At 41.6% G+C, this 20,397-nt stretch overlaps 1 protein-coding gene across 9 annotated transcripts in view; it reads right to left on the minus strand.

Moving 5' to 3' along the window:
* Positions 1 to 20,397, minus strand: part of TEAD1 (TEA domain transcription factor 1) — a 262,390-nt gene that overhangs the window by 8,337 nt on the left and 233,656 nt on the right. For all 9 annotated transcript variants that reach the window (XM_024757060.1, XM_024757061.1, XM_024757059.1 and 6 more), the window contains 2 exons: positions 11,956 to 12,096; positions 4,916 to 5,068 (listed from right to left, as the gene is read on the minus strand). In XM_024757060.1, coding sequence (XP_024612828.1) covers positions 4,916 to 5,068; positions 11,956 to 12,096 — 294 coding nt within the window. The remainder of the gene's footprint in view (positions 1 to 4,915; positions 5,069 to 11,955; positions 12,097 to 20,397) is intronic.

The raw sequence follows: 20,397 nt of genomic DNA on the forward strand, positions 1-20,397 counted from the left end.
CAGCCTCCCTCCGCCCCCTCTAGCAAAAACTCAGGATATTACAGGTCTGACTTAAATCCTATTTAAGCTTAGTTACCATATGTAAGAAAGACCTTACAGATTGAGTCTCATTCAGAGAGCCTGAGAAGACACACAAGAATTAGTGTGGGGTTTTTGTTTTGTTTTGTTTTCTTGGGGAGGGGTGGTGCAATTTTTTTTTTACAACACAGAGAATTTTCTATAATTCAGTTCCATTTATGGGACAGTCATTTATCCTAGGGACCGTCTCCTATCTTATTCCTAAACCTCTACTAAATTTTGTTTCACGATAGCCAATGGGAGACATAAACTCTGTGAGTGCCTTGCTCACCACTGTATTAACATGCAGTGCCTGGACTCAGTGAAATATATGCGGAGTAAAAGAACAGTCACACAGTTCAAACCCATGTTGTTCAAGGGTCCACTGTATTCGCTGAATGGATGGAAATTCACAGAATAATAGCCACCATCTGTTCAGTGCTTACTATGCACCTCCTCAGTAGTAAATGCTTTACAGAAAGTATCTCATATAATATTACAACAACTCTAGGAGCAGGTGTGATATCACTCCCTCTTTGACAAGGGAGGATGCTTGGGGTTAATTTGTTTAAGGTTATACTAACGTCAATGAAAAATCCAGATCTTCTGGACCTGAAGACCTTTTTCTTACCCGTTATGCCATGCTGCTCTAGATAAATGCATTGATACAGTGATGAATCATCTAATTTTTTTTTTTTTTTCTGGGTAACAAAGTTTTTTTTCAATACTGGTACCCACCTGCTTTTCTGGTCTCACTCCCTGCCACTTCCCTTGCAGATCAAATACTCCAAGTATGCAAGTCTTCCAGCCCTGAAATCTTTCCCTCCCTCATCCCTATATCCAAACAAATGCCGTGTCCTGCTGCTTTTACCTCCTGAAGAGTTCTTGAATCCATCTCCCTTTTCCCCTGCCACAGCCCAAGGCACCAGCAAAGCTGACCTGGACTCCTCTACCAGCAGCCACCCTTGCCAGGCACCAGTCTCACCTGTACACAGTAGTCACAGTAACCTTGAAAGAAATATGAATCTGACAACACACCCCTGCTTAAAAACTGAATGGCCTCTTTTAAACTTTAGGATGAAGAGAAAACCTGTTCTCATCCTACAAGGATGAGAGTGAGTGGCCCATTCTGGCCGGTCCTACCCGGCCAGCCGCACTGCTCTGTTTCCAGTCCTCCTGCTACCACATTCCCACCTACGTGCAGTATTCTTCCCTACCCTCTCTGCCTCTCTATCCATCTGGAGACACCTCTCAATTGTTTCTTCCTCAGGGAAGCATTCCCTGACCTCCTACTACATGTTCTCTTGTCACCATGCACCGACCTCTACCAGCCGTCAGCCACAGGTGAATTACACGCATTTTGTGACTCCCTGTCCTTGATGAATGCCTGCCTCCCTCACCAGACCCCAGGATGCCTGGTCCCACCTGTCTAGTTCACCGCAGCCCTGCAGCTGACATGTCAGTATGCACCCACCGAACGGGCCTTTTCTTGGTAAATCTGAAAAATATCTGCTTGTCCATCAGGCAACTTAAATATCATCTTTTAACATCCCTGAGAATTCCCCACCTCATTCCAAGTACAGGTGCCTGCTCAGGCAGTTCAACTACTCTGTGCTCCCATGATGTCTGTTTCACAAGTTTACTGCAGCCATGATGGCCTTGCATCGTCATCATCTATTTACCCACCTCGTTCTCCCTACAAGGCCCAGACTTCCTTTGTTTTATTTGCACTGTATTTCAGCAGCTAGTACAACCTTTCCATAACTTAGCCGAATCAATGCAAACATTCTCAATAACCTTTGAGGTGGAGAGGGCAGACTTGAGCACTTTGTTTGTAAACGGAGGTAACTGAGGTCTGGAGACTTGAAATGTCTTACCCAAGGTCATAAAGTAGAGCTGAGTCCTAAACCCAAGTCCTCTCATTCCATGACCATGACATCCCGCAAAGTGTCTTTTCCATCAGTTCAAATCTTAATTTACGTCTATCACTGGCTCTGTGACCTCCTTATCCATAAAATAGGGATAAAAATGACTTAACAGTTCTGCAGTGAGAATTTCATAATATATCTACAAAAGATTCAGCACTGTGCCTGGAACCTCTATGATCTATTTTACCTTCTTGCAGACTTTCTATGAAAGACTATATCCTATTTAGGCTTCATGCTTGAGATGAAGGAGGAAGGAAAAAAAATGTTTCTAGCAACCTGTATGTCTGAACATGACCTCAAATGATGATCGAAATCCTTGGCCCACAATTCAGTCGTTGTCTTCCTCAGTATGATTGCCACCATTAAGGCCCCAAACCTACAGGGTCACCTCAATTCCTGAATCATTCTGACGAAACCAGAGTCTAGCCCACCAGCCAGTAAGGCCTGGAACTGGCCGTGGTGACACAGGTTTTGTATCTAATGTTCCTAGTAAAACACCTGCAACTGTGTCCAGCAACTGTCATTCTGGCCATGTCCCTACACCTGAGGAAGTGCTGAAAAGTATGATCTCTCCTGTTTATCAGTGAGATGACTTCATATTCATTGCCCAGGAGTGCTGGCTTAATTTCAGTTTTTCTACAGAAAGCTATTATTTCTAGCAAATATTTATTTGCTACTAATTCTATATTTATTTGCTTCTGATTCTTCATATCAAAGGGATGTATATAGTTGCTTAATGATACGTTTTAAAATTAATTTAACCTGGTAAGTTAAACGGATGGCAGTCATGTGTTCCAAGGGAGCATTACTGATATAGTTACACGGGTTTTGTGGGTAATAGATACTTACAACTTTCCCTGATCATATTTATCTTGGCTGTGCCGTGAAGTCGGGTTTTAGGGACTGAGGACATATTCCTTAACGTGCTGAAACAGTCTCACTGGTTTGTAAGAAACATCTAAGACTCCCTCCAGAAGAGGGGGGGTGGCCATCCACTCAGAGAGTTTTGGTTAATTTCTGAGGCAACTGAACGTCCACACCAGGATGCCACACACACCTTCCGGTCATCTGAGCACTAAGGTGATCCATCTGTTCTTAAATAGCAACAAAGAACACCTATATGACAAGTACCTGCCAGCACCCCAAACCTTGAACTGCTCAATTTTCACCGAAGACCGTTAGAAAAAGGATACTAATGAATAGTTATAATATGTTTTCCAAACTTTCTCCTGGACTGCTAGTTTCCAAGTTTCAGAGGGACATGGACACATAAGAGAATCCAGAGATTCTCTCCTTGGAATAAATGAAAATTAGATGTAAAATTATCTGTCTGCCAATTGTATACCCATAATCACGTGTCTGTGAACTGAGGCTCCCTGTGGCTCACTTAACCAATCCCCTATAGCAGTGGGTCTCAACCTGGCTACACACCAGAACTACCTGGGGAGCAGTAAAAATAAACAAAAACCATGATTCTGGGTCCCATCTTTCAGAATTTTTAAAAGCTTCCTGGATGAATATCTTGATATGCAGAAGGTTTTTAATTTCTTGATTTTTATTTATCTTTTTTTTTTTTTTACAGTGGCATACAAGAGCTGGCTCCTACCAGCTCTGAAAGTTGTTGTTAAATATGAAGGAATTTCGTGGGCTGGACAAATATTGGTAGCTTGAAATTGCCCATGGAAGCTGTATTTGCAACAATGGAAATGGGCAAAAGCTATGGATCAGGGTTTTGGAAGGAACTAGGGGAGAGCCTTATTTTTTTTTTTTAAACCAGCACATCACTGATTGAGAATCACTGTCCCACTGAATCCAAAAAGTCCAGGTAAAGAATTCTTGCTCTAAGTATTCTAGTTCTTAAACCTGGTAACAAAGAAGAACAAAATAGGCCTTCAGCGGGCTGAATATTTGACCACAATATTGTCTTGCTGCCCCTTTTTGCAAAATTGTTTCCACCAAATTTTGTTTTGGCATTTTGCCTTTGGTTTAATCAAGGAATGTTATTTTTAAAAAATTTGCTTTATGAAATCCATTACTGCATATTTTATAGGTATATTTTGAGAGGAGCCCTGTACTTATTAACCTTCCTAAGTAACCAAATGAAGCCCCTGTGAGAAACTGTTTTAAAGTTAAATTTAGGGGGAAAAAAACACACCAAGCATTGCCCGGGGAACCAGAAAATTTTCCCATCATGGGCCTTGAGCACCATTGCTTTTTCCTTGCCCTTTAGCTGCCCATTAAGTTTGACCATACTTTTCAGCCCATAAATATTCTCCCCCGCTCCTGGTTATGCCACTGACTGTATTCTAGTTTACACTTCTCCTGGTACTGAGGGTTTATACTTTGCTATATTAATGTATGTTACTTATAATAATAAGGCCTTGTAAATCCTTCATGAAATGAGTCTAGGTATGTTTGAAGCACAAACCTGCTGACTCAGCTTTTGCCTCGTTTATGATTTGTATACCACGGTGCTGCTGAGACTCACACTTAGCCAATACTGGAATTACCCAGGGAACCTTAGAAAACCTTAGAAAAATACACATGCCCGGGCCCTATCCTCAGAGATCCTGATTTAATTGATCTAGGAGGCAGCCCTGCTATCGGGATTTTTAGATATTCTCCAGGTCTTGCCAATGTGCAGCCAGAATTAGGAATCCAGCTGTGTCACCCTCACTCTCCCCTCCCAAATTCCAGTTCTGCTAAGCTTAGAAAGCCCGGCCAGGTGAGACCCCTTTCTCTTCCACAAACTTGAGCCAAACCAAGTTTGCCCTATGGATGTGTGAATTCAACTACTGATTGACCACCTGGGGCCCAGCCCCACAGTCTAGTCAGTTACCCTTGGCCCAAGCCTCAGCACCTCCCAGGCCCATCTTCCCCACCAGCCTCATGGCTGAGTCTGACAAAACATGAAAGAGACAAACAGTTACCAATAAAATTGTGAAGTTTTCCAAAACACTGTTCATCATATATTTCTCTGGTAAGTGTTTGAGCTTGTGGATGAAATTGATCATATATTCACACATCGGGGAGCGGTTTATTCGGTATACAAATCGGCCATTCTCAAACCTTGCATATTCCGTCTGTGAGGGAAAAAGGATTTGAGCATTTTTACACCTTTGACTTCAAAATACATAAAAAAGATATTATTGCCTGTAAAAGCATTTTACATTTTCAACATGAATCACCTGCTATATGCTGCACTACTTATGTAGTTTACTTCATTAAAAAAAATCCTATCTCCAAACTTAACACCATACTCAGAATCCATTATTTTTCTGGAAATTTTTTTTTTAAACTTGGGAAGATGACAGCTTTAAAGAAAAGTTGTATAGATGCTTTTCAGCAAAGGTTAGAAAAAAATATAACTGCCTGCTTAGTGATTCTCTACCTCGAGATCTGTGAGAGCAAGCCCAGCCAGTCACAATTCTTCAAAGGGCCCATAGAAAATCCTTCTTTACGGTGACAAGGCCTCACAGGCCAACAACCAATGCAGCTAATTTCTCTTCTTTAGGAAAAACTGCTTCACACTGATCATGAGCCCCTGTGTTATGTCTTTAATTTTTTCAAAAAAGGGGTTTTTAAAAAATATATACATGCAGTTTGAAGATCCCACTGAAGCACTTAGAAATAAGAGAGACACTCTTAGATACTCTGGATCAAAGAGGAGTTTAAAAAGAAATTACAAGCTATCTAAAGTGTAATGAAAAAGAAAATATTTACATCAAACTTTTGGGACTCGATGAAGCTATACTTCCAAGAAAGCAGCTTCATGTCTTCATCATTAAAGATGAAAAGTTATAGAACTTAGTACACATCTTAAAAAATTAATAAACCTTACAAAATAAACCAAAACCAGTGAAAACCAGGAATAGGAAATTAATAAAAAAAGCTCAAATCAATACAAAGGAAATTTCTTTTAAGATTTTTTTTTGTTTTGATGTGGACCTTTTTTTTTTTTTAAGTCTTTATTGAATCTGTTACAATATTCCTTCTGTTTTATGGTTTTTGGTTTTTTGGACACAAAGCCTGTGGGATTCCAGTTCCCTGACCAGGGATCGAACTCGCACCCCCTGCATTGGAAGGCGAAGTCGTAACCACTGGACTGCCAGGGAAGTCCCGCAAAGGAAATTTAAAATGTAGACAGGATATAAGAACTAGTTATTTAAAAAGACAAAATAAAATAAATAAACCCTTCACAATCTTAAGAAGGAGAAGAAAGAAAAGAGACAAAACCACAATTACATTATTGTTCAGAAGACTTAGAGGAGGTTACTTTATGTAACTCTTTGGCAAACAACCAATCAACCAACCAATCAATCAATAAAAGCAAAGGAAAACCTAGAGGACAGGATGATTTCCCAGCAAAATATAAATTGCTAATACTGAACCAAAAAGAAGTAGAAAACTCCAATAGGTCAATTACTGTGGAAATGACTAAAAACTATTTAGAAATCTACCACTGAAAAAGGTCCAAAGACCAAATGGTTTCACAGCTAAGTTTTATATAACCTTTAAAGAACAGTTATTTTCAATGTTATTCAAACAATGCTATACCATAGAAAAAGACAGGTATTCCAATTATTTTTATGAAATTGATGTATATTCAATACCAAAAGTTGATAGTTTATAAAAAAGAAAAGTATAGATTAATATCACTTATGAGGTGCAAACATTTTACATAAAATAGCAAACAATGCATCAAAGTATCCAAAGTAGAACTTTCTTCAGGAATGCTGTGGTGGTTCATACACAGGACATGTGTTAACTCATGATGTCAACAAATTGGAGAAAAATCACATAGTAAGAGTTGCTGAAGAGGCATCTGATAAAATATTGCAGCTATTACTAATAAAAAAATTTAAGTAAAATAGGAATAGAAAGAATTTCAATATAAAATAGACTATTTATAAAAACCAATAATAAGTTTAATCGCAAACGTCAAAACATCAAAACTATTTCTACTGACATCAGTAACCATATAAGGATACTCACCATCACTATTTCTTTTATTTCTTTTTACAACTGTGTTGGAAGTTTTAGCAAATGAAGAGAAGGTGAGAAAATAATAATAGTAATAATAATAAAAGTGGCATGAACATTGGAAACGAGGAGATAAAATAAAGTCTTCTCTTTTTGCTGCTGCTAAGATAATACAACAGAGAAAACCCATGAATCTAGGGGGAAAACCCGCTGGAGATAGATAAGAGAATATGGTAAGATGGCCAAATAGAATATAGATATGCAAAAACTAGGACCTTTCTACTATTCTAGTAATTAAAATCTGGAAACTGGAAAAATTGTATTAACAAATTATATAATATTTAGAGATATATTTAACAAGAAAGGGATAATCCTATCTATGAAAACTAAAATCTTATTAAAATAGATAAAATGAGATAGAAATGCAAATAGGTTCTTGATTGGAAAGATTTAATATCAATAACATATCAATCTGTCCCCAAATAATATCTAAATCTAATGCAATTACAATTAGGTTGCTCAGGACTTCCCTGGCAGTCCAGTGGTTAAGACTCCACACTTCCACTGCAGGGGGTGCGGGAAGATCCTATACGCCGCGGCCAAAAAACAAAACCCCAAAAAACGATTAGGTTGCTCAAACAAGATTTTTGTTTTTCTTTACGTTTTAATTTTTATTTATTTATATTATTATTTTTTGAGGTATGCGGGCCTCTCACTGTTGTGGCCTCTCCCGCTGCGGAGCACAGGCTCCGGACGCGCAGGCTCACCGGCCATGGCTCACGGGCCCAGCCGCTCCGCGGCATGTGGGATCCTCCCGGACCGGGGCACGATCCCGCGTCCCCTGCATCGGCAGGCAGACTCTCAACCACTGCGCCACCAGGGAAGCCCATTCTTTACATTTTTAAAATGCTCTCATAGTTTGGAAGAATAAATGCTGGCTACCTGCCTAGAAAATATATGAAAAAGAAGAGCAGTGAGATTGACTTGCCCCAGCAGATATCAGAACATGCTGTAAAGTCACTGTAATCAAATCAACACAATACTGGGACATGTAGAGATAAACAGAGGGTGGAATAGAACAGACTCCAGGAACAGCACCCAGTATATGCAGTAACTTAAAGGGGACAGATCCACTCAGTTGGAAAATAAATGATTTAATAAATGACTTTGACACAAATGCCTATCTATTTGGAAGAAAATACAAGCAGACTCCCATTTCACACCAAATGCAGAAACATACTCCAAGTAGATTAAAGGCTTAATTACAAAACTCCACCTGCCACACCACAGCACGTTCTCCATGAAAATGCCTGGGATTTCATCAGTCGAAGACAACCTTTCCCTGTTCCCTGAACTTATAAAGAGATTTGCGTATGTTAGCTGAGGATGAACTGAAGAATAGTTTGACATCTGGGAAACTGAGTTACTTATCTGGTTCATTGTTTCTCACAGGTACCTGTCCAGGCAGGAAGTCCATCTACAGGTAAGCCCTGACAACCTGGCCATTTGGTAGCAACAGTAACACTAACCTTCCGTGCTCCCAACCACCAGCAGGTACCTTTGCTTCCTCCTTCTCAGGGGAGATGGAGGTCATGTGGCTCCAGGTCCCCCAGCTGTGTCTCATTACACAGCCACGTTCTCACCCACCCTCTCCTTGGACTTCTCAGACACTGCCTTGAGCTGGTTTCCCCCCTCCCTCACCCTTCTTTGTCCTCAGCTTCTCTGTTCATGTCTCCCTTTCCACCTACCCTAGGTCTGGCTGCCACTCTCCAAACTTAATCCCTATTTTCCTTGCTATTCCCTCTCTGCAGCTATAGCTCTCCATTCCCACAGCTTTGATTATCCTTAATGCTCAGGATTCTCCATTGATATTTTCAGTCTTTACCTGTCTCCCAAATCCTAGTGTTGCAGCTATATTCGTCCCTGGCTATTTCCAGTTGAACATCTTATTTACTTATCTCTGCTGGTGGCTACACTGTCCTCCTAAGCATAAAACATGTGATCTTTGACTCTTCCTCCTCTTTAATATTTAATATCCAGTCAGTTTCTAAGTACCATTCAAAATGTCTTCCTGAATTCCCACTACCACCCTTTTAGTAAAGCTCATGACACCTAAGTTTACGGCTACCATCTAGTCAACTCACTTACATCCTCCTCTACCAGCATAACCCTCCTTTACACCATTCTCAGGATGCCCATCCTGTGCTCGGGAAGCTATGAGGGCCTGCAGCATCCCAAATCCGCCTTGTTCAGCCCAAAGTCTTGAAAAACATCTCCTGCTCCCTCTCTCCACCCAATGCATCCTCTCTCTCACGCCTCAACACAAAGTCAGGTTGGGCTCCTGGACCTGAGAGGTCCTGGACATCTGTGAATAAACACCACTCACTGAGCATGGATGAATTGGGTGATGGGTAGAAGACAATGGAAAGCACAACTCTAAATGAAATCACCTGCAAACATTATTCACAAAAAGCAACCCACCCCAGTAAAATGAACATCCATTTTTTGAAGGGGAGGGAGGCATGAACTATAAAGGCCATAAATAGGTATTTGGTCCCAGTATGTACTGAAATATATTTAAAACAATTAAGATGAAGGGAGTGGAAATGGCAAAAGCAAAAACCAAACTCAAGGCATCAGGGTTTTAGAAGGCAGGTGCCAATCAGCTGAGGACCACCTTGGTTGTTATCAAGATGCCTGGAAGTGCCCTTGAACCTGGAACCTGGGGTGGGAGGGGTACCATCTACTGGGCAGCAGGGTCTATCTCTAATAGATTCCATATCAGCACCCCCTCCATCCCCCCATCCCAAGGCCACCTGCAGGACTGACACACTGGCAAGCACAGGGCTGACTTCAGACAGTCGGAGGGCTGGCATGGGATTACTCCTGGCCTTCTTTCTTTCAGTTGCTTTCAAATCATTTTGCCTTCTTAGAAGTAATGGGTTGTGGGGGTAGGAGTGGGAGAGGAAGGAGAAGATACCAGAAAAATAAAACCCTCTGCCCCAGTTTAGTTTTAAAGGAAGGCGAAAGGCCGCCCTGAATGAAGGTTCCAGCATACAGAGGCCAACTTACCTCTACTTTTTCTACTACTTGCTTCCCAAAGGAGCAAACTTTGGTGGAACAGGTGACTGTCATATTCTCAGAACTCTCATACTGACTGGTCACGCCGTAAAAAGCCCCGGCATCATCTTGAATACTGCAGTTTAAATCCGCCTGTTGGAAATGAGATGGAGGTGGGGATTACTCTCTCATTGCAGGAGTCAAAGCAGTAACCATCCGGGTAAGACCTCCACCATGCTGGCTGGAGGTCAGTAGAGGCCTGGCGTGGCTCAGAGAGGTGGTGAGGTGACGCCCCGCTAGAAACAAGTTCTATGCCTCATCGGTTATTTTTTGAAGAGAATGCTAGTTTGGGCAGTCTTCCCTTGAAATAATGACATGCTATATGTATGTTTCATTTTACCTTCTTGTATTCAGTATAGAATACTATATATCCTTGTAATAAGACATTCGTGAGGTCTCTGAAGTATGTGCAGAAAGCAGTATATGAATTGTATTCATATTCACTAATCTGTAGATATAGTTAAAAGAACAGGAGAATCTGTAGCTGACTGGCCATTTGTTATATAAGTAAAAACAGATACCTCATTAACAAATTACAGCACCCGGAGGGGAGATGGTTCCTACTAAAAACTGGCTTACAAAGATGCAAAATAATTAATACAAGTTTCCACTCATTTAACGTATTTATGATTACTTAGTGAGGCTCATGCTAGAAACAATACAGGACTACAAGCCAATATGGGATGTAAAGAAAATAGCTTTAATTTAGATAGAAAGTAAGTACCATGTCAAAGGTAGTCAGTTTGGACAATGGAAGCATTATTTTCAATTAAGGGTACTTACTTTCAGGATGGTTAAGATTTGAACATGTGGAGAAGGGCTGAGAGAACGCTTGCACAGAAGCAGCCTGGAGTGCTTCATTCTAGCTACACCGTGAGGACTAAGGAGACAGGGAGGAATGAGTCTGGAAATGCCACAAGGGCCCAGGTAGAGGAGGACTAAGTAGGGGTATGGGTTGTATCCTGCAGGAAATGGGGACCTACTGAAAGTGTTGACACAGCTCGGGAAGCTATGAGGGCCTGCAGCATCCCAAATCCGCCTTGTTCAGCCCAAAGTCTTGAAAAACATCTCCTGCTCCCTCTCTCCACCCAATGCATCCTCTCTCTCACGCCTCAACACAAAGTCAGGTTGGGCTCCTGGACCTGAGAGGTCCTGGACATCTGTGAATAAACACCACTCACTGAGCATGGATGAATTGGGTGATGGGTAGAAGACAATGGAAAGCACAACTCTAAATGAAATCACCTGCAAACATTATTCACAAAAAGCAACCCACCCCAGTAAAATGAACATCCATTTTTTGAAGGGGAGGGAGGCATGAACTATAAAGGCCATAAATAGGTATTTGGTCCCAGTATGTACTGAAATATATTTAAAACAATTAAGATGAAGGGAGTGGAAATGGCAAAAGCAAAAACCAAACTCAAGGCATCAGGGTTTTAGAAGGCAGGTGCCAATCAGCTGAGGACCACCTTGGTTGTTATCAAGATGCCTGGAAGTGCCCTTGAACCTGGAACCTGGGGTGGGAGGGGTACCATCTACTGGGCAGCAGGGTCTATCTCTAATAGATTCCATATCAGCACCCCCTCCATCCCCCCATCCCAAGGCCACCTGCAGGACTGACACACTGGCAAGCACAGGGCTGACTTCAGACAGTCGGAGGGCTGGCATGGGATTACTCCTGGCCTTCTTTCTTTCAGTTGCTTTCAAATCATTTTGCCTTCTTAGAAGTAATGGGTTGTGGGGGTAGGAGTGGGAGAGGAAGGAGAAGATACCAGAAAAATAAAACCCTCTGCCCCAGTTTAGTTTTAAAGGAAGGCGAAAGGCCGCCCTGAATGAAGGTTCCAGCATACAGAGGCCAACTTACCTCTACTTTTTCTACTACTTGCTTCCCAAAGGAGCAAACTTTGGTGGAACAGGTGACTGTCATATTCTCAGAACTCTCATACTGACTGGTCACGCCGTAAAAAGCCCCGGCATCATCTTGAATACTGCAGTTTAAATCCGCCTGTTGGAAATGAGATGGAGGTGGGGATTACTCTCTCATTGCAGGAGTCAAAGCAGTAACCATCCGGGTAAGACCTCCACCATGCTGGCTGGAGGTCAGTAGAGGCCTGGCGTGGCTCAGAGAGGTGGTGAGGTGACGCCCCGCTAGAAACAAGTTCTATGCCTCATCGGTTATTTTTTGAAGAGAATGCTAGTTTGGGCAGTCTTCCCTTGAAATAATGACATGCTATATGTATGTTTCATTTTACCTTCTTGTATTCAGTATAGAATACTATATATCCTTGTAATAAGACATTCGTGAGGTCTCTGAAGTATGTGCAGAAAGCAGTATATGAATTGTATTCATATTCACTAATCTGTAGATATAGTTAAAAGAACAGGAGAATCTGTAGCTGACTGGCCATTTGTTATATAAGTAAAAACAGATACCTCATTAACAAATTACAGCACCCGGAGGGGAGATGGTTCCTACTAAAAACTGGCTTACAAAGATGCAAAATAATTAATACAAGTTTCCACTCATTTAACGTATTTATGATTACTTAGTGAGGCTCATGCTAGAAACAATACAGGACTACAAGCCAATATGGGATGTAAAGAAAATAGCTTTAATTTAGATAGAAAGTAAGTACCATGTCAAAGGTAGTCAGTTTGGACAATGGAAGCATTATTTTCAATTAAGGGTACTTACTTTCAGGATGGTTAAGATTTGAACATGTGGAGAAGGGCTGAGAGAACGCTTGCACAGAAGCAGCCTGGAGTGCTTCATTCTAGCTACACCGTGAGGACTAAGGAGACAGGGAGGAATGAGTCTGGAAATGCCACAAGGGCCCAGGTAGAGGAGGACTAAGTAGGGGTATGGGTTGTATCCTGCAGGAAATGGGGACCTACTGAAAGTGTTGACACAAGGCAGTGAGGTGATCAGAGCTGAGCTTCAAGGAGAAGTGTCTCAGCATGGTATAATGTTCACTGCAGAGGGAGGCTGGGAGGCTGCTTCAGCGGCTAGATCACTGACGGACAGTCCCCTTCCCTCAAATATCTACTGACCCTTTCCTGCACACTAGGCACTGGGTGTGGAGCTGGGGATCAACGAGTCCACACAGCTTAAGATTTAGGAGTGGGGACATCGCAACAGAAATAAGCACTCCTGAGATGGGCACAGAGACATGAGAACACAGTGCGAAGGGAGCCCTTGGGGTCAGGGAAGCTTCTGATGATGACGCAGCTCAGATCCAAAGAGAGAAGCGCTGGCATGGGTCGGTGGATCATGCTGTAAGAGAGAGTGTATAAAGGGCGCTCGGCCAGAAACAAGGCTGGAACAGAGAGAGCAAGGAGAGAGGGTAGCTGGGGAGGTGGGGGTGTGTGGAGGGGTGCGGGGGAGGGTCTTACATCCTAAAACCAAGGGACATATGAGTTTTAAGTACATAGGATAGGGCCAGTGACAGTTTAGGATCAGATCTGCAATCCAGAAAGGCACCCCTGACCACAGCTCGGAGACTTGAGAAGAGAGTGAGAATGGATACGTGAGGTGTGTCAGGAGGCCTGGAAGAAGTTCCAGATGAGGCATGGTACTTGGGCTACTAGGGTGACTGCAGAGAAAGAGAGGGGGATCTGACATACAACGAGACTGTATCTTGCAAGGTGTGGCACGTTTTGGCTAGCTAATTTTAATACCTTGACAGGTACTAACCGCCATGAAGACCTGAGTCAGCCTATATATATTTTTAATAAGGATCTGCATTTCAATTTCCCTCTTGAATTGGGTATCAGGAAAATCTCCATTTTCTTAGGCAAAACTTCGGATATGCTGGCTTCAAATAAAAGGACAATATACTTTATATTCCCTTTTCTTATGTGCCAAGAAATTCAAAGTTAAATTAAGTGTTCAACTATAGTCATTAACTTATTCTAGGTACTTCTGATAACTACTAACAACCAGTGTCCAGCTCCTGTTATGGGATTCCAATCTACTTTTACTTGTACTTGTCCAGTTTTACATTATCCATAAATTTAGTATTGCTCCCTCACATTTTGTTTTTTGGAATTTTATGGGGCATAAATTGCAAATAATGAAAAATGCCCAGGTGTGCCTTTTGCTCACACTCAAAGGTTTGACATTTAGCTCCATGAGAGAGCAGTTTAGCGGGGAACGATGGGAGGTCTTACCCTGAGATCTGTATCTCAGCTCCTTAAGGCTGAAGAGAGGCCCGTGAGTCTACGTGGGCTCCAACCTCCAGTACAGAAAGATACCAGTGTATCCTAGGCACACAGGAGCTCTGACACTGGGTTGTCATCCAGCCTTCCAGGGCGGGTATCACCTGCTGTGAACTAAGAGAGGGCCTTTCAGAACTCTGAGCGGGTCCTGCCACCAGCTGAGAACACAGAGCTCCGAGAAGTGGCTCAGGTGTTTTGCGGGGGTGGGATGACCAGTGATGTTCTTTGTGGGATTGATGCTCTTACTATTATGATGTAGTTTGTGCCAACAAGGTTTAACTTAAAAAAAAAGTAAAAATATGCATGTGGTAAGGAAAAAAAGGAAATCAAACTGTAAAAAGGATGTACGTTGTATTTCTACCCTGAACTTGCCAACCTCCCTAGATGAGCAGTGTTATCTATTTCTCAAGTGTCCTTTTAGAGATATTTAGCATTTAGATATTCAAACATACACATTCCCTCTTTTCTGCACCAACTGTAGCATTCTTCTAAACCTGGCTATAAATAAATAAATACTTCTTAGAATTCACATAGTACTGATACAGAATACCAGTTTTTAAAAGAACAGCCCTTTAAAAACCTGAACAGCCACACTTTTGGGCGGCTGCATATTATTCCATTATACAGATGCACCATAATTTAACATGTGCTCTACTGATGAATAGTTAGAATGCTTCCAACAACAGTGCAATAATAAGTCAAGTGGAACAGGAAAGGTCCATTAGAAATTACTTTTACTTTGTTTACATTCAATTTTAAAAAATACCCTGCTTTGAAAATGAGAATTAATGGGCCATAAGTACACTGTTAACTAATACTGCAATTTAAACAAACTCATTTTGATGTAATCAAGTTGTTGTGAAGGACTGGTGAACAATCAAAAACAGTCTGGTGTTTGTGGTGTAAGGGTTGGAGTGTGGGAAGGAGCACGGGGAAATTAGCAATGTGCAGGGGAGTCAACAGGAGAGCACATGGGATTGGGTTACTTTTTAAAAACTATCAACTTCAAATTACATCAACTTAACCAGGAGGGAGGTTTCTTAAGAATTGCACCTCAACTCCCTAGGCACAATGTTTTCTTTTCTTTCAATGCTCCATTTTTCACTTTATTTACTTCAGTGGCAGTATTTTTTTATATACAATTTTAAGGGTTACATTCCATTTACAGTTATTACAAAATATTGGCTACACTCCTGTGTTGTACAGTACATCCTCGAGCCTATCTTACTTATACCCAATAGTTTGTACCTCCCACTCTGCCACCCCTATATTGCCCCCCCCCGCCCCCATACTGGTAACCACTAGTTTGTTCTCTATAATATATTTTGTTATATTCACTAGTTTGTTGTATTGTTTAGATTCCACATATAAGCGATATCATACAGTATTTATCTTTTTGTCTGACTTATTTCACTCACTTAGCATAATGCAGTGGCAGTATTTTTGACAAGCAAAAGATTTACAATGTAAACAAACTACGAGTCTTAAAATCTAAAGCAAGCATAGAAATATACAAAATAATCCATACAAACATACAAATTCAAAATGTTACCCAAGTTTATAATGGCATTCACCATAATTTGATGTTAGCAAAATTGCAGAAAATTTTCCAGCTTTTATGTTTCCATCTCTATGAGTTTCCACGCTTAAGTAATACTGGTGCTATAGCAGTGGCACACCTAGTAGATTTGACAGTTAGAGTGGATCATTTTTAAGACCCCCCCTTCCTTTGACAAAATTATCTTCAGTAATCATCAGCACTGTTTCACCGTTTTAAACACAAAAACTCTGAAAGTGGTAACAGAGAACGAAGTAACTCTAGTTCTACTTTTTCGTCTTCATAACTACCGTGCCCATTTCCAAATCACAGAAGCAGCAGCACTGTGTGGACTGCAGCTCCAACGATTCCAAACTGTTAGAACTTACTCTAGAATATAAGACTGAGTCTTTAATCACATGTGTTATTAAAGAATAAGTAACATAATGGATAAGCAATATAAGTGTGCTGGTTTGAAGCATATATATATGTGTGTGTCTATACATATATACGAAATAAAATATATATGAAATATATATATATACGAAATAAAAGCCCAACGCTAATTTTACCAGTTGTTTAAGGTTTAGGCCAACAAAGGATTTTTTCTTTTTGAGGAATATTTTATTGATAGCATTGTTTAGAACTGTGGGCACAGTGTGGTAATAAAAATGACAACCATTTTTAGATGGTTTTGCCAGATAAACTTCTCTGCAATGAACCTCCTTAATGCCTGCACCTGGGGCAGACCATGCCCACCCTCTCACCTTTGGTTCACCACTGTCCCTTAGAATTCCCTAAATAATTTAATTAGTTTTAATTCGGAATGGATGACCCGTAGGTACAATGTCAGGAAGTATCAAAAATGAAGGTATTCAAGAATTCACATTATGAAACTCCACCATCTGAAACAATCTCAACAAAGCATGAGTTTTAAAGTTGTTAGGATTAACTTTTTTACATAAAATTAAAGTAGAACATACATTCAGAGAAGTGTACAAGTCACAAGTTTACAGACTGATTAATTTTTATAAAGTGAACACACCCATGTAACCAGCACCCAGACGAGGAAACAGAACAGAAGCCCCCTCATCCATGCTCCCTTTCAGTGCAATCAAACGCCCCATGTCACAAGAGTAACCTTCATCCTAAAATACTGTACGTTAATCTTGTCTGGTTTTGTGAACGTTTCACGAGTGGAATCACATAAGTGCTGACTCCTCTGTGTTTATTTCTATTTGGGCAGCATTACAGTGTGAGAGCCATCCATGCTGTCGTGTGTAGTTCATCTATCCTTGTCACTGTAGAGTACTCCACTGAATGGACTATACCACCACCTATCTCTTCTAGGGATGGACATTTACAATGTTTCCAAATTGAACCTATTATGAAGAGCGCTACTCTGAACATTCAGGAATAAGCGTTTGATGAACTCATGTGTGCACTCCTGTTAGGCGTTCCTAGGAGTGGAATTGCTGGTCATGAGAGCTATGTGCACTTTCATTTAGATAAGAGCAACAGATGGTTTTTGAATTATCTTGTTTTTCTTAAAAAAGTTTGAGACAACTTCGTATTTAAGTATTAGTGTATATTTAATAGGTTAGATTTTAAAAGACTTCTCAACTAACAGTAAATAAGCAATTTGCTATTACAACTGCTTTGCAGTTACTTTTGAACATGGAAAATAATTACACAGCCATCCAACCATATCACAGCTGTTCTTTGGGAATTTTCTAGGAGGAGGTATTGATGTGAAAGATAATTATCTGTCAGCTGATGATATTATGATTATCCCAGAAAGAAATATGGTCACTGAACCCCCGTGGAGCAAAGGTAATATCAAAGAAAGAATGCTAACATTAAATCAGCAACAGAGGAGGCAAACTCTGTAATGAGTCTACGATTCGTGCTGAGTTCATTATCCACCCTCTCGACTCATTTTTCCCAACTGAAAACTCAGGGCAAACCTATTTCACATAGTTCTGAAGGCAAGAAAATGAGGAAAAAAATGCTGGTATCAGACATACAAACTATTTTTGCCTAATCAGCTCTTATCTGATTACAGGATATTTTCTAAAAGCAAATAAATATAAAAATCCAAGAAACAGGGACTTCCCTGGTGGTGCAATGGTTAAGAATCCATCTCCCAATGCAGGGGACACGGGTTCGAGCCCTGGTCCGGGAAGATCCCACATGCTGCGGAGCAACTAGGCCCATGCGCCACAACTCCTGAGCCTGAGCTCTAGAGCCCACGAGCCACAATTACTGAGCCCACGTGCTGCAACTACTGAAGCCTGCGCGCCTAGAGCCCGTGCTCCGCAACAAGAGAAGCCACTGCAATGAGAAGCCCATGCACCACAACAAAGAGTAGCCCCCGCTCGCTGCGACCAGAGAAAGGCCACGCGCAGCAACGAAGACCCAACCCAGCCAAAAATAAGTAAATGAATAAATAAATTAATTAATTAATTTAAAAAAAATCCAAGAAACAACTAGAACCCAGCAAACTTATCCTCCCAACAAATTCCAAATTCAAACGATATCCTATCCTCCGGGGATAAGCCAGCTGTTGGGGCCCAGGGCAGAGGCCGTTCCAAAATGTGCCTCAATGGCATACTTATTTTGGATTAGAGTTACTTAAGAAACAACCAATGGAAGAGGGACCCTCTGACCCTCCCCTCGGTCTCCCTGAAAGCAGGAAATAAATCTCTCATATGAAAGGTATACTTCCTGCATCTGGAGGTAGAAGGGACACCCTTATCGCCAGAGATCGAGAATTTAGGGCCGAGAAGCCTTTTAAACAAACCTTGTTACTTTAAAATTCTACTCCTCCAAGCCCAAGCCCTGTTTAGATTCTTCACTAATTAAGCACCCCAAACCTATGTCTCTTTGTCCTGTGATTCCTCACAAATTTATCGTTCGTCTAAAAAGTATAATAGATGCCTGCTTCAGCCACTTCTTAGGTCCCATTTCTGTGTGAACTCCATTGCCATGGATTAAAAATTTGTTTCTGTTTCTCCTATTAATCTGTCTTGTGTCAATTTTATTTTCAGTCCAGCCACAAGAACTCAAGAGGGGTAGAAGGGGAAATTTCCCCCTCCCTAGCTAGTCACGGGCCATGTTCTAAAATGAAAAAAGAAGAAAAAAACAAGCGCCTTGACGATGTGACTGGAGAGGGCAAGTCCAGGCAAACGGGCCCTTCTAAGGAATCTTTGCCCATTTTGCCCTAGAACAGAGACCCTCCATATGAACTGGGTTCAGAGACCAGCTCCTTCTCCTACCACCTAAGGCAGGAGTCCTTTCTACAGTATCCTGACCTGCGGTGCCTTCTGGCTAAATACTACCTTCAGACACAGGAAAATCATTACTTTTATAAAATACTCACCATGTCCTGGGCAGACCTAATTGTTAGAGAGTTCTTTTTCCTGTTGTTATTAGTCTTCTATTGCTGCTTTAACAAACTACCACAAATTTAGTGATTTAAAACACCACCAATTTATGGTCTTCTACTTCTGTAGGTCGGACATCCAATATGGGTCTCACCAGGCTGAGATCAAGGTATTGGTGGAGCTGTGTTCGTTTCTGGAGGCTCTGGGGAGGGATCTGATTCTTTGCCTCTTTCAGCTTCCACATTCCTTGTCTCTTAGCTCCTTGCCCCATTTTCAAAGCCAGCAACACCAGGCTGAGTCCTCACATTGCCAGCTGTCATCTCTCTAGACCTCTTCTCTTGCCTCCCTCTGCCACTTTTAAGGAAACTTGTGATTTACCCACTCACATAACCCAAGGTATTTTCCCTGTCTGCTCTTAGCGACCTCCACTCCCCCATTCCATGTAATGTAACACATCCCCTAACACTGTGGTAAGAACTCGGACATGCTGATGCCTACCACACCCATTACGTTGCAATCGGCTTCCCAGCCGCTTCCACCTACAGCTCTGCCTTCTGCAATCACGCAGGCCTAGGAACACTGCTGTAAGACAATCCTGCAACCATCTTTCATTTCCCCCCTCATCTCACCTTTCCATTACCCCTTCACACCACAGAGTTCTTCAGGTCCTACTGCTTCCTAGGATCCAAGTTCCATGTTTATTTTTATTAAACTCCATCCTGACTTCAGACCTCCCTTCCATCTAGTTCAGAGACTTGAGAATCCTGAGTCTTCACTTGTCATCATCTCATCTCAGACACCTGACGGACAGGATGGACAGTGGTCACTCCTCTGCGTCTCACTCTCCGCATCTCTAACCTCAAAGAAGATCTGTTTCCAAAGCCCACCACTGTGATCAGGAGAACGTACACGAGCCTTATCTGTATACTGAAACGTGCCACATAAACGTAGACCACTCCTGTCAACCCAGGGACTTCAACACAGACCTGGACAGAGATTAAAGACAGAGCCTCAAGTCACATCTCCAGAGGTGTGACCCAAAGTAGATGGTGGTTCATAATCAACAAACAAGACAGGCGCTTTCCCCCCAGAGCCAGTCAGAGTCCCAATCCATGCTTATCAGGTGAGCAGCACAGATGCAGCAATGGCTGTTTTCAAACAGAAA

Source organism: Neophocaena asiaeorientalis, unplaced genomic scaffold (genome assembly GCF_003031525.2).
Source record: "Neophocaena asiaeorientalis asiaeorientalis breed wild unplaced genomic scaffold, Neophocaena_asiaeorientalis_V1.1 scaffold504, whole genome shotgun sequence".
NCBI lineage: Eukaryota > Metazoa > Chordata > Mammalia > Artiodactyla > Phocoenidae > Neophocaena > Neophocaena asiaeorientalis.